General features: G+C 49.5%; 1 protein-coding gene across 3 annotated transcripts in view; it reads right to left on the bottom strand.

Moving 5' to 3' along the window:
- Nucleotides 1-20,810, bottom strand: part of LOC142814621 (protein sax-3-like) — a 181,604-nt gene that overhangs the window by 42,974 nt on the left and 117,820 nt on the right. For all 3 annotated transcript variants that reach the window (XM_075893673.1, XM_075893674.1, XM_075893675.1), the window contains exon 2: nucleotides 18,069-18,377. In XM_075893673.1, the coding sequence (XP_075749788.1) occupies nucleotides 18,069-18,377 (309 nt within the window). The remainder of the gene's footprint in view (nucleotides 1-18,068; nucleotides 18,378-20,810) is intronic.

The raw sequence follows: 20,810 nt of genomic DNA, 5'->3' as shown, positions 1-20,810 counted from the left end.
GGAAATGCAGCCACCGCAGCCGGGATTCGAACCCGCGCCCTGCGGGTCAGCAGCCGAGTACCTTAGCCACTAGACCACCGCGGCGGGGCCATAAGTAAGGTTTAAAAAGCTTTATGGCCAGCACTGCAACCACAACTGACGTTTCCAGAACGATAGCGTCTGTAAGAAAAGTGCTTCCGTTAACTGGAGTGGCTATGTCACAGAATACTTTATTGCAGCGCAGAAGGCCTGTGTTCGATTCCTGCTGAGACCCTCACATTCGTTCTTTGCATTCATTGGGTTAACGCTGCCTATGTAATCTTATTTCTTAAGGCTGACGCGTTAAAATTATTGATGTGTGTTTTCGCCGTTCATGAGTAGATATAAACTGTCCATCAACTGTGGCACATACCGGCATAGCAGTAGTACCTACCAGCCAGCGGGTATGTGCCACTGTCCGGCGGAAAGCGTTTGACCATGTATGCGACGGGATTGTGCCATCATATATATACATGCGAGTCATATTCGTCAAACCATCTTACTCTCCCATTCTAATATTTGTTCACGCCAAGTTAAGGGGGTGATCACAAGAGCACGCAGACGTAAGCGGATAGATAGATAGATAGATAGATAGATAGATAGATAGATAGATAGATAGATAGATAGATAGATAGATAGATAGATAGATAGATAGATAGATAGATTCTCAAAGTGCCGGCAGTAGGCAAGAAAACGCTTCGCATTTAATAATAAACTTCACTACAACATGAAATAGCATGGCAAACCGAAAAATCTCGTCGGGAAATTTAAAAATGGTATTTGAGATGTTAGGCGACAGAGAATATAGGCATCTTACCTGGGAAAACATTAAAAGCCCACTGGTAATAAATATATAGGTCAACCGTCATCGTACTCTCTAATTTTCATATAGCTTTCTCTTTCCGCTTGCGTCGACAAGTGTTGACTCACGGTAACGGTAGTCTAAACTAAAATAAAGCAACATGAACGATGCGCACAAAGCTTGCTTTTAAATGTTTCGCTGCAGCATCGAAACGGTTTAGTTAGAGGAGAGAACACGCGATGTTCATTTTCCGGTGAATATTCGTCCCTGTATGCATGACGCCAGAACGTCACCACTCCCAACTTGTTTAAGCGTGTTTTATTCGCTTGATCATTCAGGCAGATACACTTCGTGATGTATACTGCGTCATGACTATGGATTAATACGACGGTTTCAGGCGCGTAAGAACCGGCGTTGCCCGACAAAATGAGAGTGCATTACAAGTTACTTTCTTATTGTGCGATAACTGTGGCTATACACACGTGGCACTTATTCCTGTACACTCTAATACAGAATACACGTATCTGTCACGGATGCTGCCAGCGACCGCAGTATCGCTAGCGAACGCCAGCACATTGTGACGACACGTTGTTAAACTTGACTATCCTTGCTTGATAAAACAAGCACATAAAAACATTGCGTGCGTCCCTGCTGCATATTTTCCCAGTCCGTGTGACACTACTCACACCGCGTCTATTTGATACTTGCGCGAAATTCGGGTGTGGAACAAGCAACGAAAGTTGACCACCTCGCAAAATGGTAACTATTCGTTGGCCTATCGCGTCACAGAGATTGTGGAAGCTAATCCATTATGTTTATTTCTCGTTTAGTTTGATCTACTGATGTTCGCATTGAAAGTTCTGGTCGAAATAAAAAAAAAGAAACACGAGCAGAAAATTCTATACAAGAGCACGCTGCACGCACTCTTCGTTCGCCACTCCCGCAAGCACATTCGCTCTCGTTTCACGGCCTGTAGCACGAGGCAGCAGCTCGTGCTGCCGCACAGTTGCGTGTTCTGTATAGCGCATTAAGTCTCCCACCATGCGCAGCGGGAGCACAATTTCAGAAAGTTAATCAGCAGCCACCCATTCAGATACGGTTTGATCGATCAAGAATGAACTGGTTCCAGCACCCATCTCATTCGTTTTGAGGTTGGATACATACCTGAGCGCAGCATGTTGGCATGTATATTGGAGATTGCAGCACAGATTACGAGGGGAGCTAGGTGGGCGGCGACCGTCGGCTGCATTTCAATCATAATACCTTGCAGTATAATCGACTTACTGATAATGGGTTGTGGATGACTACCGCCTTCACGTTTCAAATTATTTTGACCCAAGCTTTGGTCCCTAGACACTCATGACTGTAACGAAGGGCCGACAAGATGCATTTTCGGCGTCAAGCTGGTCACTATAGGTTTCTTGCTTGAGATATACGTTTAAGGTGGCTGGTAAAGAGACAATGTAAAGAAGAGCTAATTGCAAACTTACGGCTTTAGATCTCTTCTTTGAGCGGATGTGCGGTGACTGAACTATAATGAAATAAAAAATGAATATACACACCCGGAAAAGGCCAGCTTTCTTTCAGTATACAGTTATATTCAGCTTAAAAAAATAGAAACGGCCACAAATGTGCCAAAAACTTTATTTCTTAGTTTACTCAATTCGAAACTTTTACAATCAACCGGGCATCACTCTATTCCTTGTCTAGTGTTTCATATACATTCAGTATTGAGCCGAATTAAACTGGGTCGCCTCTTCTTTGATCATTACTTCATAAAAAATGAATAAGAGCAGGAAGTGCTAGGAGTATAAGAGTAGATGCAGTAAACTAATCTCAAGTCGACTTCTAATTCATATCACACTTCCGTCAAACTCAAGCATCCGAAAAACACATTCGTCAAATTATCATTATCTTTTCATATCGCTGCGGTAATTTTAAGCACTCGCGGATTCAAAGATTCGTTGCGTCGTAACTTCTGAGAAAACATAATAAATAAAACCACGGCGTTCTTTAAAAGAAGCATATTTCAAGTTTCTTGCAAGCTCGTTAAATGTGAGTAACCTATATACAAACTCCGGCACTGCATACTGCACTGCAAGTACGTATTAACTTCTCGCACGGCGAAACCCAAACCTCCTAGTGCCCTTTCGGTCACGCACTCTGCGGCACCACAGGACGAGCCTTTCTTGCCCAGCCCTTGTACCTGCTCTCGCCGACCATCTGCCGTCCTTATATACTGGGCGTAACTCGGGTAGTAATAGTGACAGCCGAATAGCCGAGAAACTTTCCATAGCTGAGTCGTCCACGGCACTACGAAGATTCGGCTCCCATATAAATCCCCACAAGGGGGGACGATCCGCAGCCATGGCGGCACTTCTCTCAATCCTGCTCTTCGCGTGGCGGGAAGCGATTGATCCCACGGCATATATATAAAGCGGCTTTGGTGAAGACAGGCCATGACTATCCATGCGTGCACGCGGCGGTGAGGTTTTCAGTGCGTATGAACATGCGCACCCATGCGGTCAGTCAGATTGCATCGGCGCGGAGCTTTGGGATATCGATTTCAGAGAGTCGGCTTCGCACAGACAACGCCGTGAAAACCACACGTTCGTGCGAGCCCTTTTCGGCGATCGGTGAACGGAGATTACTGCCTTGGACGCACTTTTAGGCTGCGCGGGTCTTCTATGATCTAGTGGAGCATAGGAAGCCGTCGCCTACTCCTGAGATCAGAGTTCCCAGAGGCTTAAGCCTTAAGAGGAAGAAGAGGATGGGGATGTTAGGCGTGGCTGACCGGTTACCCGCGGCTTATTTTCGGCGGGCTTAGCCAGAGGCTTCTAGGGTTCTTTATCATCGAGTTCGGCAGTAGCAGTACGAGAGAGTGTTTCGACTTGTAATGTGATCACGGTGATCACGTGTTGACCTTGGCAAGCACCAAGACAAGCTCTAATACCCACAGCTTTCTACGCGCACAAAGACACCATCAGGTCATCTTTCCTTAGCGTGTATCCTGAAACATTATACTGACTGTAATTACGGGCTATGGCTGTGGGCTCACAATGAGTTGCCGAGCACATAATGCGTGTATTTCGTTTGCGACACCGATAATAATGGCCTAACTTCAGACCTATGTCTTCAAGTAAAAAGAACACTTATTGTCACCCTTTCTTTGTACAATATTATAATTCAGAAGCAGTGATTTTTCTTATGTTAGCCTAAACAGCGATTTGTACAATGAGCTTGCGCACGTGGATACATCATAACCAATGCGCAAAAGTATTCAACGCCACGGGGTTCGCTTGTCCTCTCACCAGAATGAGGAGTGTCGGCATAGCACAGGTGTTGCTTTTCCGAACAGGTGTACATCGACGAAGGTGCGACAACTTTCGGTCATCGACCGAACTAGTGCTCAATGCTTCCGTCATCTTATTAGCTCCATCGGGCACCCACGTAAGTTCGTGAGAAATTATATAGGCTGACATCTCCGCTTAAGCGTACTCCTATATGCTAATGAGCACCCCTCTTCGGCTAGCGGGTAAAGAGCATAACGCCTATAGATTCCTCGCAGTTGGCTAAATGCGTCGCGCTGAAAAAGAGCAAACATTTCTGCCATATAAACGCCTTTGAGAGAAGGCATGCAGCACACACGCCCCATCGCGCAAGGGAGAGCATTTTGGGGACGCTATATAATTCTCACAGAACAGGAACAAGCCGCTCGCCGCGCTCCACACGGTCAAGAAGTATACTTACCTTCGCCAATCGCCCGCGGGCTGCAGTCGTCGGCGAAAGACGCTCACGCTAATTAAACGAGACTGGGCACTCTCGGCAGCGCCCCCGATCCTCAAGAGATGTGGAGGGATGGCTGCGGTGCTGCTCGAAGTCGAGGCTGGAAGGATATCAGTGCTGGGGTGTGTGTTGGTATAGGCGCGTGTGTGCCGCACGTGAAACGCGGCTCGCATTCTAAGCGCGCGGCGCCGGCTCAACGTCCGCGTGGCTGACCGCGTATGATGAATGTCCTCCGTTACGGCGGACGCCGTATTTGTTTGCGTACGCGCGCCCGGAGAAGACTAGAGCACGCGCGAGGCTCTTGCACCCATCGGAGCGGCGTCTTGCGGCACCCGCGTTGTACGTTCCCAGGAAAGCAAACCACAAACACCAGAGAGATGCGCGGGCAGGGATCGGCCACACTCGGGCAGAGACACGCCTTTTTTGATGAGCGCGATAGTCCTTTGATGTATGTTCGTGTGCACGCCCGGAGGCGTTGTCGCTGGACCGAGTCTGTGATGCTGGCTTGCACGGAGTGAGGGCAGCCTTCCTCGTTCGACCACGCGGCCAGAGCAAGAACACCGCTTCCCGTTCTGCACGCCTTCGTCTCGTTCCTGTAACGTCGCTACTCACTCGATGAGGAAATAAAGCAAACTAGGGAAGAAATTGGAGCAGCAGCTGCTCTGTAGCCAAAGCGCGCGGCCACGACCTTTCTATGCGATCGCAATATCCTGCGCGTTTCGGGAGGAGGCCAGACTCGGCGCGTGGCCCACGCGTTCGTGGTGGTATACGTGGGCCTAATTGGCGTGGCCGCGCACGGGCTGCGTGCTCGAGTGCCGAGGTCCGCACTCCGCCCCGAGAGCGAGCACCCCGCCGCCGCCGACACGAGGGTGGAGTTTCGAGTCCCTCGCTGGCTGTGTGTTTTTGTGCGCGCGTGCGCACATTGTCCTACGTGTGCGGAAAACGTAACGATAGCGTTTCCTGTGAATGTAGTCCACCCAGCGAGGCTCCAGCAGCCGCAACCACACGCGGTGCTTCGTTCCAGAGAATAAAGACAGAAAGAAAGAGAGTACACAGAAGAGACAAAATACAGAGAGGGAGTCTCCCTTCTAGTGTGCGCCCTGTTGGGCTGGTCTGCCCGTGAAGCGGGTGGGCCAACGTTTTTTTGGGAGCACCAATTAGGCGCAATTAATTGCAGTCCCCCGACGACCACCTCTTGCATCGGCCCTCTTCAAGGGGGCGCACATTCTTCTCCGTTCCCATGCTGTCCGTGTCTGTTTGTACCAGAGTTCTTTTAGTTAGTCGCTCTGCGAGGACTTGAAAAACTAATAGAGAAGGAAAGAAAATGCTGACTTTGTGGAACCTATTTTTTAAAAAGTTTATCAAGACCCATGCGACCGGGGTTGCCTCCAACCACGCCATAGATACGTACTGGCTATTACACATCTGGCAGCACTACCTTTACGTTTTTATTTAGGTAAACTAGCAAACTCTCCTTCTGGTATATGCTCGACATACTCACTGATATCTGCTAGTAGATTTGATCGGTACCCTGAATATATTTCAATATATTCACAACAGCGATGTCACAAGATTAACTATGAGAATACTACGTAAAGCAGAGAAGCTCCGTTCTAAGTAAGCGCTAATTAAACTAACAGGTATACTTATCACTCGCTCGCCACAGCTGACAAGAGAGGTAACGAACTCCGACTACGTTAACAGTGGTCGCCGGTGGCGTGAGAACATCCGTAGAGCTTTGTTTTAAGGGCTGTTTGGAAATCGTGAAATAATACTGATTGTTTGAGGCTATCATCCCAAAACCATGCTATATGATTACTAGGTACGTCTTCGGGGAGGGCTCCGGAAATTTTGACATTCTGGTGCTCTTTATCGTGCGCTGACATCCCACAATACACGAGCCTCTAGCATTTCTCCCCCATCGAAATGCAACCACTGCGTCGGGGATCGAACACGCGACCTTCGAGACAGCAGCCGAGCATCGCAGCTACTAACACCACTGCAGCGGACGTGGAAAACGGTTACCAGCAAAGCAAACGAACAACGGAGCGTCCTATTGTAGTATGATATTCTTTTCGGTATTCCAACATACTCGCAACCACGTCGTCTCGAATTCCACGCTAGCATTCCTGTATTCTTAACAGCATCGGCTAGCTTTCCATAAGCATAAGCGTGCGCATGGCGTGGGAGAGGGATGGGGGTGCCGCCTCTAATCATTCTACAGGAAGGTGAGGTGGGGGCGCAAAGTCTGCCTTGTACATTGATCTTATAGGTGGTGGATGCTACGATAAACTACCGCCTGCCCACACACCCCTTGAAGGTGAACCCCACGAAAGCTAATGACCTTTAGAACATCTTCTTCAACTCCAGTGAATGAATGTGAGTGTGATTTCTGACCTGCAACGAGAGGTTGTATTTTTTTCTACGTCTCTCAAAACAATGAACGCCCGAGTGTTTGTGAAGGTCACGGAGAAAGTTCATTTCTCCAAGAGGTATCACGACTGGCTGCGTATTTCCGCAGTATAATAATTTGATTGTGAGTCTTCTGTGGCTCAAACCTTCACTGATTTCTATAGTGCGTTGACGCCGTGTATGAAGAATAGATGGCTTACGCGAACGTCATCGAAAGCGCCGTGTTGGTGCACCGCATAGCACACGAAATGTTTCTGACATCACGTGATGCTATCGTTACATCGCTTGTAAGTTATTTCGTTATTGATGAACAGAGGCCAATAATACTTATGCCACATCATTATCATACTGAAGGAGGTCGAGCGCAATGTTTTTATACTGCCGCTACGTCATCAAGTCGGCCATGTTGGCGCACCAGTTTGTTATGCAGTTTCGACCATGACGCCACGTGCAAGCTATCTATACCGAAAACGGCTCAGCAAATATGAGGTCACTCCGAAATCTATGCTAGACTCACTACTAGGGCGCCACCTATATACTTACAGACACTGGTACTGGTCGCTGTTTTTCCTTAGTACGAAATAGGCCGCGGGCAGAGTGCCTCACCGGTGCGATGACAAGCGCGCGAAATAAATGTCGTCGTTCAGGCGGTAAATCTGAAGAAGATAAGAGAAGACGTACTCGCCTTCTCAGACCGAGCACTTTCATACTCCACCTCAGCGTACACGCGCGCGCTCGTAATCTAAAAACCAGCACAGGCCCGTCCGAGAGAACCTGTGAAAATACTGCTTTGTTCGCCGTAAAGCTCGCGGAATCCGGACATTTTCCTTCGAGAACCTGGCGAAGCTGTTCACCCTTGGCTCGCTTGTCTCGACGCGTAAGCCTATTAATATCGCTTTAGGGTCCCACTCCGTTAGGAGAACGGTAGAAGCGCGTAAGAGCGGGGGCACAGAAACAGAAGAGGAAGACAAGAACAAAGGGATACGTAGAAAGCTGTCCCTTCCATTTTCTCAAGCACTAAATTGCTGTGCATCGAGCGAGATTTCCTTCATTACATTTCTTTGTCTAGTTTTCTCTCCCTCTTCCAAAGGTTTCTCTAATGCCGTAAATCTGAGGCGGTCGCCACGACCCTCTCGAGGCCGTAGGCACGCGATTCAGAGCACCGTTGAAAGCTTGAACCTCGGTTCCTTTGCAAGAGCCACCGTCATTTCCTTAAAATGAGCTAGATATTTCACTCCGCCTGCGACGCCTAATCTGTGCTCTCGTCCGCTGTCTCTCTCTCCCTCTCTCATCAGCGAGTTACTACCGTTTCCCATCTACCCGGCATAATTCTTGAGCTTAGTAGCTCCTCGCATCATTGTTTTCTCTTTCGACATTCCTTCCATTTAATTAAAGAAGGCCAATATCCTCTCCCCCCTTTCTCTTTCCTCATGCCCACTTCATTTTAGGAATGGCCCCGTCCTGATACCGCCTTTCACCTCTCAGCATTCCGTGCAAATCAGCCGAGCTTCGCGAAATATCTCGTGCTCCCTAAATATGTGATGGAATATAGGAGCTCTTCCTGGCTTTTGTATTGCTTAGTACGATATCCACCTCAATATCGTTAATATAAAGTTACAGTGCTGGCTAAACCAATGTTGTTGTTTTTATTCGAAAGATCTGCTAAAAAAATTGTATTGGCGAAGATGGAGCATCAAGTAAACGCCATGTGCTCCTTTGTAATGGAAGTGCTGCAAGTATTGATTGTAGGTTTGTTTATGTTGAAGCTGGTTGTCCACTTTTAAGTATTCTCGATGAATATCTTGCTGAAAACCCCGTACTTAATCCTACCACCGTCCGCAAATTATGAGCCAGCCACATTGATATGTACAGTCTTAAATGAAACACTGTACGATGCTCTCGTGCTTGTTTGGTTGCTTCATTCCTAATAAAACTACCGGTGCCAGATAATAGCCTTTTCATTTCACGTTGGTGCACCATGCGCGCACAAAGAGAAAAGTGGGGGTTCGAGGATTTGACACAAACCACTTTCTTTTTTTCTTGCTTTGTATATATTCCTCTACCAAAGCAGGTGCCCATCGGCAAGAAAGAACAACATACTTTGGCGTATTGGAAAGTATACCTACACTTCCGAAGCCCTATACTGCAGCATCTCATAAGATCTCACATCGTGCGCAGCCAGGTGGACTCTTAACGCACGTTCTAGGATCCTTAGTTGGTGATTCCTATACCCAACTGTGAGCAGGTGTAGTAAACTACGCCAACCCGTAGGCATCTGAGCATAACCGGGCGGCAGACACAATTGCGATACTTGTCAAGTAATTATAGTGCCCGGTGTCTACTCAAAGCCGGCTGATAAGACGCGATGGCGGTGTTTGTGTCGCCGGTATAATCGCCACACGTATAAATTGTCCATGCGAAATAAACCGAGAGGTAGGAGCGAGAACAAACGAGAAAGACTTCAACGGAGAAAGATACACGCGAATGGTGGGCCATGCTATCGTAACGTATGTGACGCGCGAAGCAATCAGCTAAACTTCGGCAGATATACGCGAGCCTGCGAGATGCGGGCCCCGTTTCCATTCGCTCGCCGGTGCTTGCACCGTTCGGCGTGTACGCAGATGGCGGCACACGCTAATGTTCTTCGCTGCTGCTCACTGATTGGCCTCATATTTCAAGCGGAGCCGCGGTGGCAAAGAAAGCAGAGTGAAAGAAGCAGCGAAACGAAAACAAAGCTACGCGAAATGCTCTGCGGCAACACTATGAGCTCGGTCACCGCATAAATTACGCAGCCTGGCTCGCCCGCGATGGCTGCCGCTCGCTGCGCAATAGACGTCGGCTCTGCGCACGGGCGTCGATCATGCGGTCATGTGTTGCAGTAATTATTTTTAGCTTTAGTTGTGGTATAGTAGTAGTAGTAGTAGTGTAGTAGTAGTAGTAGTAGTAGTAGTAGTAGTAGTAGTAGTAGTAGCAGTAGTAGTAGTAGCAGTGCTGATCTTGGTGGCCTTGGTGGTGGTGGGGTGGTAGTAGTAGTAGTAGTAGTAGTAGTAGTAGTAGTAGTAGTAGTAGTAGTAGTAGTAGTAGTAGTAGTAGTAGTCACGCAGTCCACGTGGTCAGAGGGGGCAGCAGTACATAGCACACTACTCGGAGAGCGTACTGCAGCCAAGCTCTCTTAGCTTTCTTATTCTCTCAGCCCTGTATTGCAGTCGTTGTCGTCGTCGAAGCAGTGGCACAGTAGTAGTGATTCTTGCACACGCCACGTGATCGGAGGGTCGATTAAATGAAGAACTAATTAAAACAAAATAATGACCAAGATGCTTACGAAAGGTGGACTATTCAAACAGTGCATTAAAAGGGGAGCTGTTTCCACCGAAATGGCGGAAGGCAGGCTGGGTGTGACCGGAAAAGCCTCAGCAGAGACAGAGAAGTCTGACCTCCCCCGCTGACCAGACCCATCAACCAGAAATAAAAACATGTCTTGGCTTAGGCAAAGAAACAACACATAAATTACTTAGAAGTAAATGGGCCTGACGAAAGAAAAGATTCGAAGGGCAAAATGAAAGGCGACCCAGCTATGCTGTTTGACAGTTTTGATGGCGTGAATATGGCTGGAGTGTGCTCGTTTTTAATCGGCTTAATATAGACATAACCTTGTGGACATTTAGTGTGTCTATAATACGAATTTCCATCTGTTCTACGGCACCATTTCTACGGTAAAACCTCAGTTACGGAATATTAACCATTTCCTCTTTGCAACGCGCAGATACTGCGCAAGATATACCATGAACACCACGATGGGTCATTATCTGGACCATTTCTTCTTGGATTGGATTGAAGTAACTCAGCATAAAGAGCCAAAAAACAAGGTGATATCGATGGCCTCAATTACGCCAACTGTATCAAAAAGTTGCCGTCGGCTGTTATCACCAACATTTGTAACGTTAGAAAAAACAGACTGTAGGGCAACTTTTCGAAACGGCTCGCGGTAAACATGCATCGAACTGTTACAAGCTCCATTGCGGCGAATCACGGCGCCCTCTTAGTACGTGATTAACTACTACATATTCGCGTAACTTCTTCGGGTGTGTGACGTGTCCCGAGCAGATACCCCAGCTTGGATTTATCAAGCGTTTTTGTTGATGCGGAGAAGAACTCTTCCAGATTACGACAATATTTATTGCCTCTTCATCCTACACCGCACGCTTCGAGTCACCGCCCGGATATTCAAATGAGAGAATTACGCATTCCACTTTTGATATTTGATAGCTTTGCCTGCCCTAAAGTGCTCAGAGAGCGCAACCGATATGGCGCGAGGTATACGCACTCCAACCTCGATTCCGAGTTTCACTTCGCTTTCAACTTCCACGTAAGCTTTTACTCAAGAGCGTTCACTGCACTGTTCGACAGTCGTTCGTCTTACTTTCTCGTTTCCGTCGACAACGGGGAAGGAGAGCAAGCATGGACAACCGCGATTTTTTCTTGCGACACTAACCTGAACCTGTCGAGCTGGCTATTTCTCGCGACGACTCTTCGTCCCACGCGACGACTTTTCGGGGCCGATGGCTGGCGATGTCGGCGGCATAAAAGATACGCGAGGCGCCTGGCGGCGGCAATCGTTACGTTCGCGCGGCGCGAATCAATCTTATTTTTTTGCACAACGAGTTCTTCAATACACGTACGTTCGCGAATTCATGTCCGTATATGCGCCGAGCCAGCTCTCGTCGCGGCCGGGATGTCGAACGAGATTAGGGCAGTGGTCTCTCGAGGAGTGGGCGTGTGGCGATGAGCGGCCGCAAAGGCGGCAAGCGGGAGGACACAGCCGGTCAAGGCAGATCGCCACCGGCGGCGTCGTAAAAAGCGATCGCAACGAGCGCGTACGACACGAAAAGGGCGTCCGAGTTCAAAGCCGCTTTTACGCCCGCCTGCTTATCGGTGCCCAATAATGGCACCAGCGCCAGCCGTCGGCTCTGTCTTCTTTTATTACCGCTACCGGCTCTGACCAAGGAGGGAATCCCGTTCACACGAAAAAGCAACCATGACTTTTAACGCCGATTATGCGCGCTGTCTCGTCGTGAGGTCGCGACGCGTCGCCCAAGGCCGTAAAACGCTGACCTACGAGCACTCCAGCTTAGATTGTGTATGCGAGAGTGAATGCATAAATGTGTTACATGAGCTTGCGTGGTTGATTGCAAGCTCTTTCAGAGGTGCTGTGCTTTTTCGGCAGTTACACGGGTTATGTGTCGGTCTATCTGCTGTTGCGTAGGCGGACCTCCGAAATCCCGCCGCTGACCTCCACTGTTGCGAACGACGGACCGATCCCGCCGAAGCCACCACTGTTGCGAAAGACGGCGACGCCGACGCGGTCCCGGAGGCGCCACTGCTTTCAACTCCGCCGGGAAGGTCACCAGCCGTTTGGTAGCGTATGTTTCTCAGCTCGCGACTGCTTCTGCGCAGAGCTGAGGAGACGAGCGGACGAGACGACGGTGAGTTAAACAAGGTTTATGTACAGCATATATACAGAGGCGTTACAATTTCGGCACTGGGGCCGACAGAGACTCGAAGAGCCGAGCTCTTCTCTCTAACACATAGTTCAGCCTTTCGCCTAAGACCGCTGATCGCGACACGCCGCAGGGCTTCTTTTATTTACACCGGGCCCAACTAAAATGTCCAATCAGAAGCGCCGCTGGTCTTCAGAGCAGGCTCCTCCAATGGGGTTCGCCGCGCGATGCGTCAGGCCACCAGACATGAGGACGCCGGCTCGCTGTCACGTGCGACGCTGACTCAATGCACGTGGGCCACAGATGCGCCGCGCGTGTTCACGCCGTGGAGTTGTTCGCGCCCGGCGGGCTGCGGGCTGGCCTTGACCCAGATTGCCTGTTTCAGAGGCACGGACGTTTGACGAGGACTCGCTGGCATAACAGCACCCCCGCCGCCAGACAATGCACCGGAAAGACGAGCTGCTTCCACGGGGCTCGGATGTCAGGTGCGCTCGTTCGCCAGGTCCCTCCAGGTTCGCCTTCAGGGCCATGGGGAGAATACAGCTCCAGACTGTTCCGGGAACACATCCCATCATTGACGACGGATCCCCGCTCCACTGGCTTGTCGCCACAACTTGCTGGCCAACTTCGCTCGTCTCTTCTGACCATTTTCGGTTTCAGCACTTGTCGATGGTTCTGCAACTTGCTAAGAACGGTTCGACAACAGACAACACACGACACAAGCAAGTGCCCTCGGTCACCCGACAGAACACCAGACAAAGTATAGTACAACATATACCTATCTACGTGTTTATCGGAATTTTGTTCCCTCTACATCAAGAGGCACATGTGGGACAAAAGACCCCTAAAATGACAACTCAATTTTTTTTTCCACGTACAACAACGTAACGGATTAGAATACCACATAAAGTTGGCCCCTTGAGATCACTCTGAACGAGAGCGCTCAGCCCAGGTCGTGATGAGGTCAAAATTTTGCCCCGAATCGCCAGCCAGAAACCGAAAGGTTAAGAAGTTACTAGCTGGAACGCACTGCTCAATGCACCTGCATTAGCGTATAGCTTTCTTTTTTTTTTTTTTTTTTTAGCGAACGTCAAAGTTGCCCTGCCGGAGTACCACGCTCCATCTCAGTAACCGGTCACTTTTAGGCGACGATACCTATGCGGTACCAAGAGCGGCTCACACTTGCGACGTTCCACAGGAGAACAACGATACGGCTTGCTATGGATTGGCTCCTCACCGCTTAGCTCGATATCGTGTTCGATCACCCTCGTGTTTCCGGGGCGGTCCGAAAACACGTCTTCAAACTCGGAACCAATCTTTCTCAGGTCCTCTTTCTCAGGTCCTCCTTCACTTAAGCTAGGCTCTAGGTTTATCTGCTCCCGGATTACTTCCGATCCCCCTTCGATTACTTCACTAGAACTCAAATTTTCTGCTTCCTCTTCCTCCGAAGCCTTCAACAGCTGATTTACGACCGCTTGATGTTGAACATTGGGTTTCATCAAGTTGTAAATTTTGTTCTGCCGCCCTCCTACTTGCACCTCATAATTTGTATCGCAAGGCTTCGATAATACTGTGGCGGGCCCTTCCCAATCAACCTCAAGCTTGTTCCTTTTGGGTGGCTGCAGCCGCATTACCTGATTATCAACTTCAAAAGCGCGCTTCTTCCCCGATTTCTCGTAGTGCTCCTTCGACAGCACTTTTGCCGCGTTTTTCTGGCTTTCCACGAGCGCTTCAATTTGGCTTTCCACTAGCGCTTCAATCGAGAGATCCTCACTCTGCCCTCGAATGAGCGTCTCTCGATCAACTCTCGGCAGCTCGCTCCAACTTTCCGCTACAGGCGAGAGCGTTGCAACCCTCTCGCTCTGACTCAATGGCGCCACGTCGTCTCCCCCAGCGCATACCGCGCCGGCCGCTCCCGCGATGGGCCGCTCGCGTGACTGCTCACATGACTCATGCGGAAAATTTCCTTTCTGGGGTTCCGTCGACCCGCCGACAAGGTCACTTGAGAGTTCACCGCATGGAACCAAGTCAAGCTTCCGCGAAAGCTTTCGCGCTTGCGATCGCGTGGGAGCCATGCACGCTAAGTTGGGGAAGAACGATTTGCCCTGCTCTTTGAGAAGCTGCTCCGAGTTGATGGAGAAAAGATAAGAAAAACGACCATTCAGCGCGGCAGACACAGCCGCTTCGGTGCAAAGCTTACCGAACGGGCCTTCAATGACAACGGTGGCGATTGGTAAGCGAACACTCTGCTCCTCGGCGACTTGCCTGATCCACGCGCATTCTCCTGTGAAGTCATCCGGAGACACCAATGAAGGATGGACAACGTCCATGGTTGCTGCTGAGTCTCTAAGTGCTCGGCACGTTTTCTCATTGACCCTAATTTCTTGGAGATACGGCTCCAACAACCGCATGTTTTTTTCTGATTCTCGGATCGTTGCGAAGGCAAACTTTTCCTGACAGTTTCTCGCGATGTGCCCTTCCTTTTTACAGTTGTAGCAGATTAGCGGCTTCCGTTTGTTTTCCGATTCAAATGCCTGTGTGGTAGAAACCTCACTCGATTTCTCCGCTTCTGCTTGCCCTTCCCCTACACTGTCCTTAGTAAGAGATGGGTCCTTTTTGAAATTACGGTGCGGAACGGGTTTCCGTTGATCAGGTTTCCTTGAAAAGCTCTCTTTTCTCTCATCCTTTTCAACGCGCACTGCCCTGCTATGCAACTTTCGGCGAGTATAATACTCCTCAGCTAACTCAGCTGCCTTATTTAACTGTACTTCCCCAAGTCTGTCCTGCAGCCAAAGTTTGACATCCTCCTCGATGCAGCGGTAGAATTGCTCCAATGCAACGCATTCCACCACTTTATCGCGGTCGTCATAAACACCTTCGCCCTTAAGCCATTCAATCAAATCGGCTTTAAGACGAAACGCGAAGTCAACGTGTGACTCATTCCCCTTTTCAGCATACCGGAACCTTTGCCTGAAAGCCTCGGGTGACAACTTATAACGTCTCAAGAGCACTTCCTTAACCTCGTCATAGCTCTCAAACGCTTCCCTCGACAAGCAAGTTATCGCGTCGGACACTTCGCCGGGAAGAAGAGCTAGCAGGTTCCGCGCCCAAAGAGACTGCTCCAAAGCATTTCGCTCACAGACGTGTTCAAACTTGACGAGATACTTCGCCATGTCCTCGCCCACTACGAACGGTGGCAGTTGATCCCGAATTCTAATACCGCTGACCTGAATCGTCGGAGAAGCTGCGCTAGGCGCCTGCGAACACTGTAGGATTGCCAATTCTATTCGTTTCATCTCGAGGCGCTCCTGTCTCTCGGCCTCCTCGCGACGTTCGCGCCTTTCAGCTTCTTCGCGTTCGCGAGCTTCTCGCCTTTCTTCACGTTCGCGAGCTTCGCGCCTTTCTTCACGTTCGCGAGCTTCGCGCCTTTCAGCCTCTTCACGAGCTTCTCGCCTTTCAGCCTCCTCACGTTCGCGAGCTTCTACTTCTCGCCTTTCAGCCTCCTCACGGCGTGCTTTAATATCCACCCAGGCCTCATCGACTTCCTCAGCCGACACTCCCTCATCCTTCATGATCTCAAGGATCGCTTGCTTTCGTTTCGCACGGCCCAAAGTAATGCCGAGTTCCTCACAAATTTCGATGAGTTCCTTCACTTTAAGGTTCTCCATCGTTCACACTAGCCTCTTGCTGTTTGCCCCTGTTAACAATTTACTTGCCGTACCCACTATAAGTCAACTAGCAAGACGCGCAAGCAACTTTTCACTCTCCCGTGTTTACCCCCTCCGCATTAACTTTGGTTTCAAAGCACTTCGACTTTGCTTGAAACGATCAAAGCTCACTCTAATGCTTCACACAGCCCTTCTCTAAACTACTACAACCTGAGCTAGAGTAGTCTGGTGAACTGAGGGGAAAACATCAGGCACTCACCGCATCGATGTCGCTGACGCCGGCCGATCCCGCAGCTGCCAACCACTGTTGCGTAGGCGGACCTCCGAAATCCCGCCGCTGACCTCCACTGTTGCGAACGACGGACCGATCCCGCCGAAGCCACCACTGTTGCGAAAGACGGCGACGCCGACGCGGTCCCGGAGGCGCCACTGCTTTCAACTCCGCCGGGAAGGTCACCAGCCGTTTGGTAGCGTATGTTTCTCAGCTCGCGACTGCTTCTGCGTAGAGCTGAGGAGACGAGCGGACGAGACGACGGTGAGTTAAACAAGGTTTATGTACAGCATATATACAGAGGCGTTACGATTTCGGCACTGGGGCCGACAGAGACTCGAAGAGCCGAGCTCTTCTCTCTAACACATAGTTCAGCCTTTCGCCTAAGACCGCTGATCGCGACACGCCGCAGGGCTTCTTTTATTTACACCGGGCCCAACTAAAATGTCCAATCAGAAGCGCCGCTGGTCTTCAGAGCAGGCTCCTCCAATGGGGTTCGCCGCGCGATGCGTCAGGCCACCAGACATGAGGACGCCGGCTCGCTGTCACGTGCGACGCTGACTCAATGCACGTGGGCCACAGATGCGCCGCGCGTGTTCACGCCGTGGAGTTGTTCGCGCCCGGCGGGCTGCGGGCTGGCCTTGACCCAGATTGCCTGTTTCAGAGGCACGGACGTTTGACGAGGACTCGCTGGCATAACACTGCACTGTCAACATCGTTAAAAACTCTGGTTAAGGACCTGGAGTGGGTTTTCTCTTTCGTTGCCCGTGACCCCACCTGTGCGCACATTCGCTACACTCTGCATAAATAAAGTGCTAACGTCGCACACAGTGGCTCTCCCTGGACAAAATACGTAATCATGGCCCGTAGGAACTGCGCCTTCAAGAAAACTTGCGACAGGAATAAATTTTTCGTCCTAGTGTTAGGTAATCAACGTCCGTAAGGGCGCAATGTAACTTGAAAGCCCCTGCTTAGAGCAAGCATGTCGTCACATGACCGCACCTCCACTATGTTCGCTTGCCCATAAAGCTAAGGATTACTTAATTACAACGCACCAATTAGGTAGCAAAGGATAATTTGCAATGTCTTCTTGAACGATACAGATATCTCGCACGTTGAGCAACGTTAAGTGTATGGTTAAGTAGAACAAAACTGGGAGTGCATAATCTCTTTCCTACAGGGGGCGTGCATAAATGCAGTTAAATCCTGTTGCTTCCATTCGAATATCACTCATTTATATCTGTAGAACCTAACCAAACACATATTTTGGTATTCGGCAGTGGTAAGCCGCGCGCTACGCATAGATAGACGAACGAATAGAATGTTACTGCTGAAGTAACAACTGGAGCAACTATTCGAGCAGCATAATGAGCATCTATTCACCACCATGGCAAGAAAAGACATTCTCGAGAGCTGCTAACAGGGAACTCGTGCGTAGAAACATAAAAGTTTGGGTTTACAGTCATTATCGAAGGCATATCGTGATATAAGCAAAGATGTACAGAAGCGGAGACGGTGGTGCTAGCTTTCTTACGGAATGCTAAACACACACGAATAAACCGCTAACCCTTCCACTACGTGCAAGTACTAATAAGAAAATATGTTTGACTCACCAGCGAGCTCGACGCTTGCGTTTCGGGAGCGGACTGTCCCCACTGCGTTGGTGGCCGTGCACCAGTACAGTCCTGTGTCCTGTTCCCGGCGGCTGTGCTGCACTTGCAGGAAGAAGAGCTGACCCTCGGGCAAGACCATGCGCGTGGCCGAGTTGCGCAGGGGTCTCCCGTCGTGGTACCACGCGATTCGCGGAGGAGGGTCGCCGTCGGCGCCACACCTGAGCGTTACCGGCTCGTGCTTGCGGACCACCACGTCCACCGGCTGCTCTGTGATGCGGGGCGAGCGGCCACCGCCTCCGTGACTTGACGCTGAGCAGAGAGAACGGGTAAAAACCCATAAGTGAGCAGGCAATCTCAGCAAGAAGCCAAGAATAAACTCATATCACCGAACTAAAGTTTCGTAGTTTGGACATGTTGTACCATTTCTAGATACACCCATGTCGGCGGATAAGTTCGGAAAGAGTACGGCAGTAACCGTTCCAGTATCACCGCATACCATTATTGCATTGGCATTAATTAAAGCGGTCGTGAAACATCGCTCCTAAAACGACAATGAGAAACCACCGCCAGCGGCACGTACCAACTAGGTGGCGTCAGCCTCAGAACAGTAGACCTCCATGGACACTTTTCGAGCATGGGCTCGTTGCCACGATAATGGTCCATGCAGGTCTACTCTTGTTAGGCTGATATTACCAAAAATGTCACTCGGTTAGTGAGTGTGACTGCCTGTGGTTTCGTATTATCGTTTTAGGGGCAATCTTTTCACGAACCCTTTAATAAAGAGGTTTAGCTGCATAAAATATGCAAAGCTTTGCATTAGCACTCGTCGCCTCTGCGCCTATATCATACGCTGTCCTCTTTGGTACGCATGATAAGTGAGGAAAATTACATGTATACGCAACGAAAGTTACCTTTGCGTAGCCTATTCTATAGCAGCCCAAGGTTATCAGATAGGCCGACGTTTAAAGTTACATTGTACTATAAGTAAGCATTGTTGACCACGTGGGGATGTTTCGTTAATTTTTCTTTAGAAGTCACCAAAGCCTGCGGTTAAGCTTTCACACTGCCCCACCGAGCTTTCTCTGTTTAATTCGCGCAGCATAAAAAATGAGCGCTCAGGTGACAGAGGACTAATCTTGAACACCTCGCAAATGCGATGTCTGTCATAATGACGCCCTTCAAAAGCTCCATTTGCTTCAATTCGCGACTACGAGTCTGCTGACAATTCTAGCACTTCATTTGGACTCCCGCGTCTTAGGCAAATGTGGAAGGCAAGACGTCAGTGCATGCTGAGAGAGCGCAGAGGAGAGTAATGCAATGAACTCAAGAAGTTTAAGTCATAACTCGGAAGATCCCTCTGACTCGGCAGCATGGTCCTTTTACCACACATACGGAAAATTCAATACTCCTTCCGACACTAACAAAAAAAATCGCTCTTCTATTTCATTCACTTTCGAAATCTCTTTCTAGAGCAGCATGCAATCGGTGCCGTCGCCGCGAATTTCTAAGGCGTTGGGGTAAGGATCTATTTTTATTGAAGCGGGGCTGTCCTGTCAGGAAGACGAGAACTGCCGCCTTCGCGTTTCGTGTCTGGGCACCGAGCAGGAGCCGGAGCGACCAATGAGAAGCGGCGGACACGCCACGGTGTGCAATATCCGGTGGATAAGGGACGCACTCGACTTCTAGAGGGTTCCGTGTGTGCCTCGCCGGCGATATTAAATGCAATATGATTTTTGATCCAGAGTTTGCTTCCGAAACGCTACAGCTTGATGTTGTCTTTCCTTCTATCGCCATTTGCAATATTGCGACGTTTTCACTCACTGACGCAAGCCATCAAGCCCACTCCCACACACCGGTAACTTCATTATGCTATCTACTCGATGTGTTTTGTAGCCGTATGCTTGGAAAGCAAAAGAGTTCCCCATTGGCATGCGCACAGGAGGGCGAGGTTGGGTGCAAGTCAGCCCCATACATTGACATGCCATGGAGGGGAAAGCATTGAAACGAACCTTCGCCCCACTCACTCCCCCCCCCCCCCCCAAAAGTAAACCCTGCGCACACCTATGAAACTCGATGGTCTTGAGAGGTGAACGTGCCGGATCGACACTTGACTGTTGCGAGAAAACACGCGCTCCGACCACCTCTGTAGTGAACCACCTTCAAAGGGTCGGCAGCCGCGTTATGAGGTTCGAAGAATCCTTCGCGATTTAATACGTTGGCGCGGGGAAAGGTGGCTAGAAGTATTGCGGATTTAAGGCTGAACACACACACAAAAAAATGGCTGTACAAAAGCGTGGATGTTTGCCAGGCGTAGTTGTGACTGGCTATTCTACTTTCGTATCAGGTATACGATGAATAAGAGGGGAGAAAAAAAAACCAGGATGACCACAAAAAAAAGACTAAAAGAACGAAAAAAATGGAGAGGTCATTGCGCCGCGGTTTACTTCAGCTACGTCTACTCCACTGACTAAGTTATCTAGTCATTGTTGCTTCTACGGGCCTCTATACTAACACTTATTTATTGCCCCGATAAGTTTCGCTTAGGTAATACCTCGGCTGTTGCTCGTGCTTTTACCGAATTCGCAACAATTGCCTGTCACAGATGGCACAGATGTTGCTACATTACTCAAGCGAACGTAACTTATTCTAGAAATCAAAATGTCACATAATTATTCACGAAAATAGTATCTACTCTTTGTGTCGCAAGAGAGAGAGAGAGAGAGAGAGAGAGATAAAGATGCA

This window comes from Rhipicephalus microplus, chromosome 4, assembly GCF_043290135.1.
Source record: "Rhipicephalus microplus isolate Deutch F79 chromosome 4, USDA_Rmic, whole genome shotgun sequence".
NCBI classification, from domain to species: Eukaryota; Metazoa; Arthropoda; class Arachnida; order Ixodida; family Ixodidae; genus Rhipicephalus; species Rhipicephalus microplus.
This window is presented reverse-complemented; position numbering and strand designations above follow the sequence as displayed.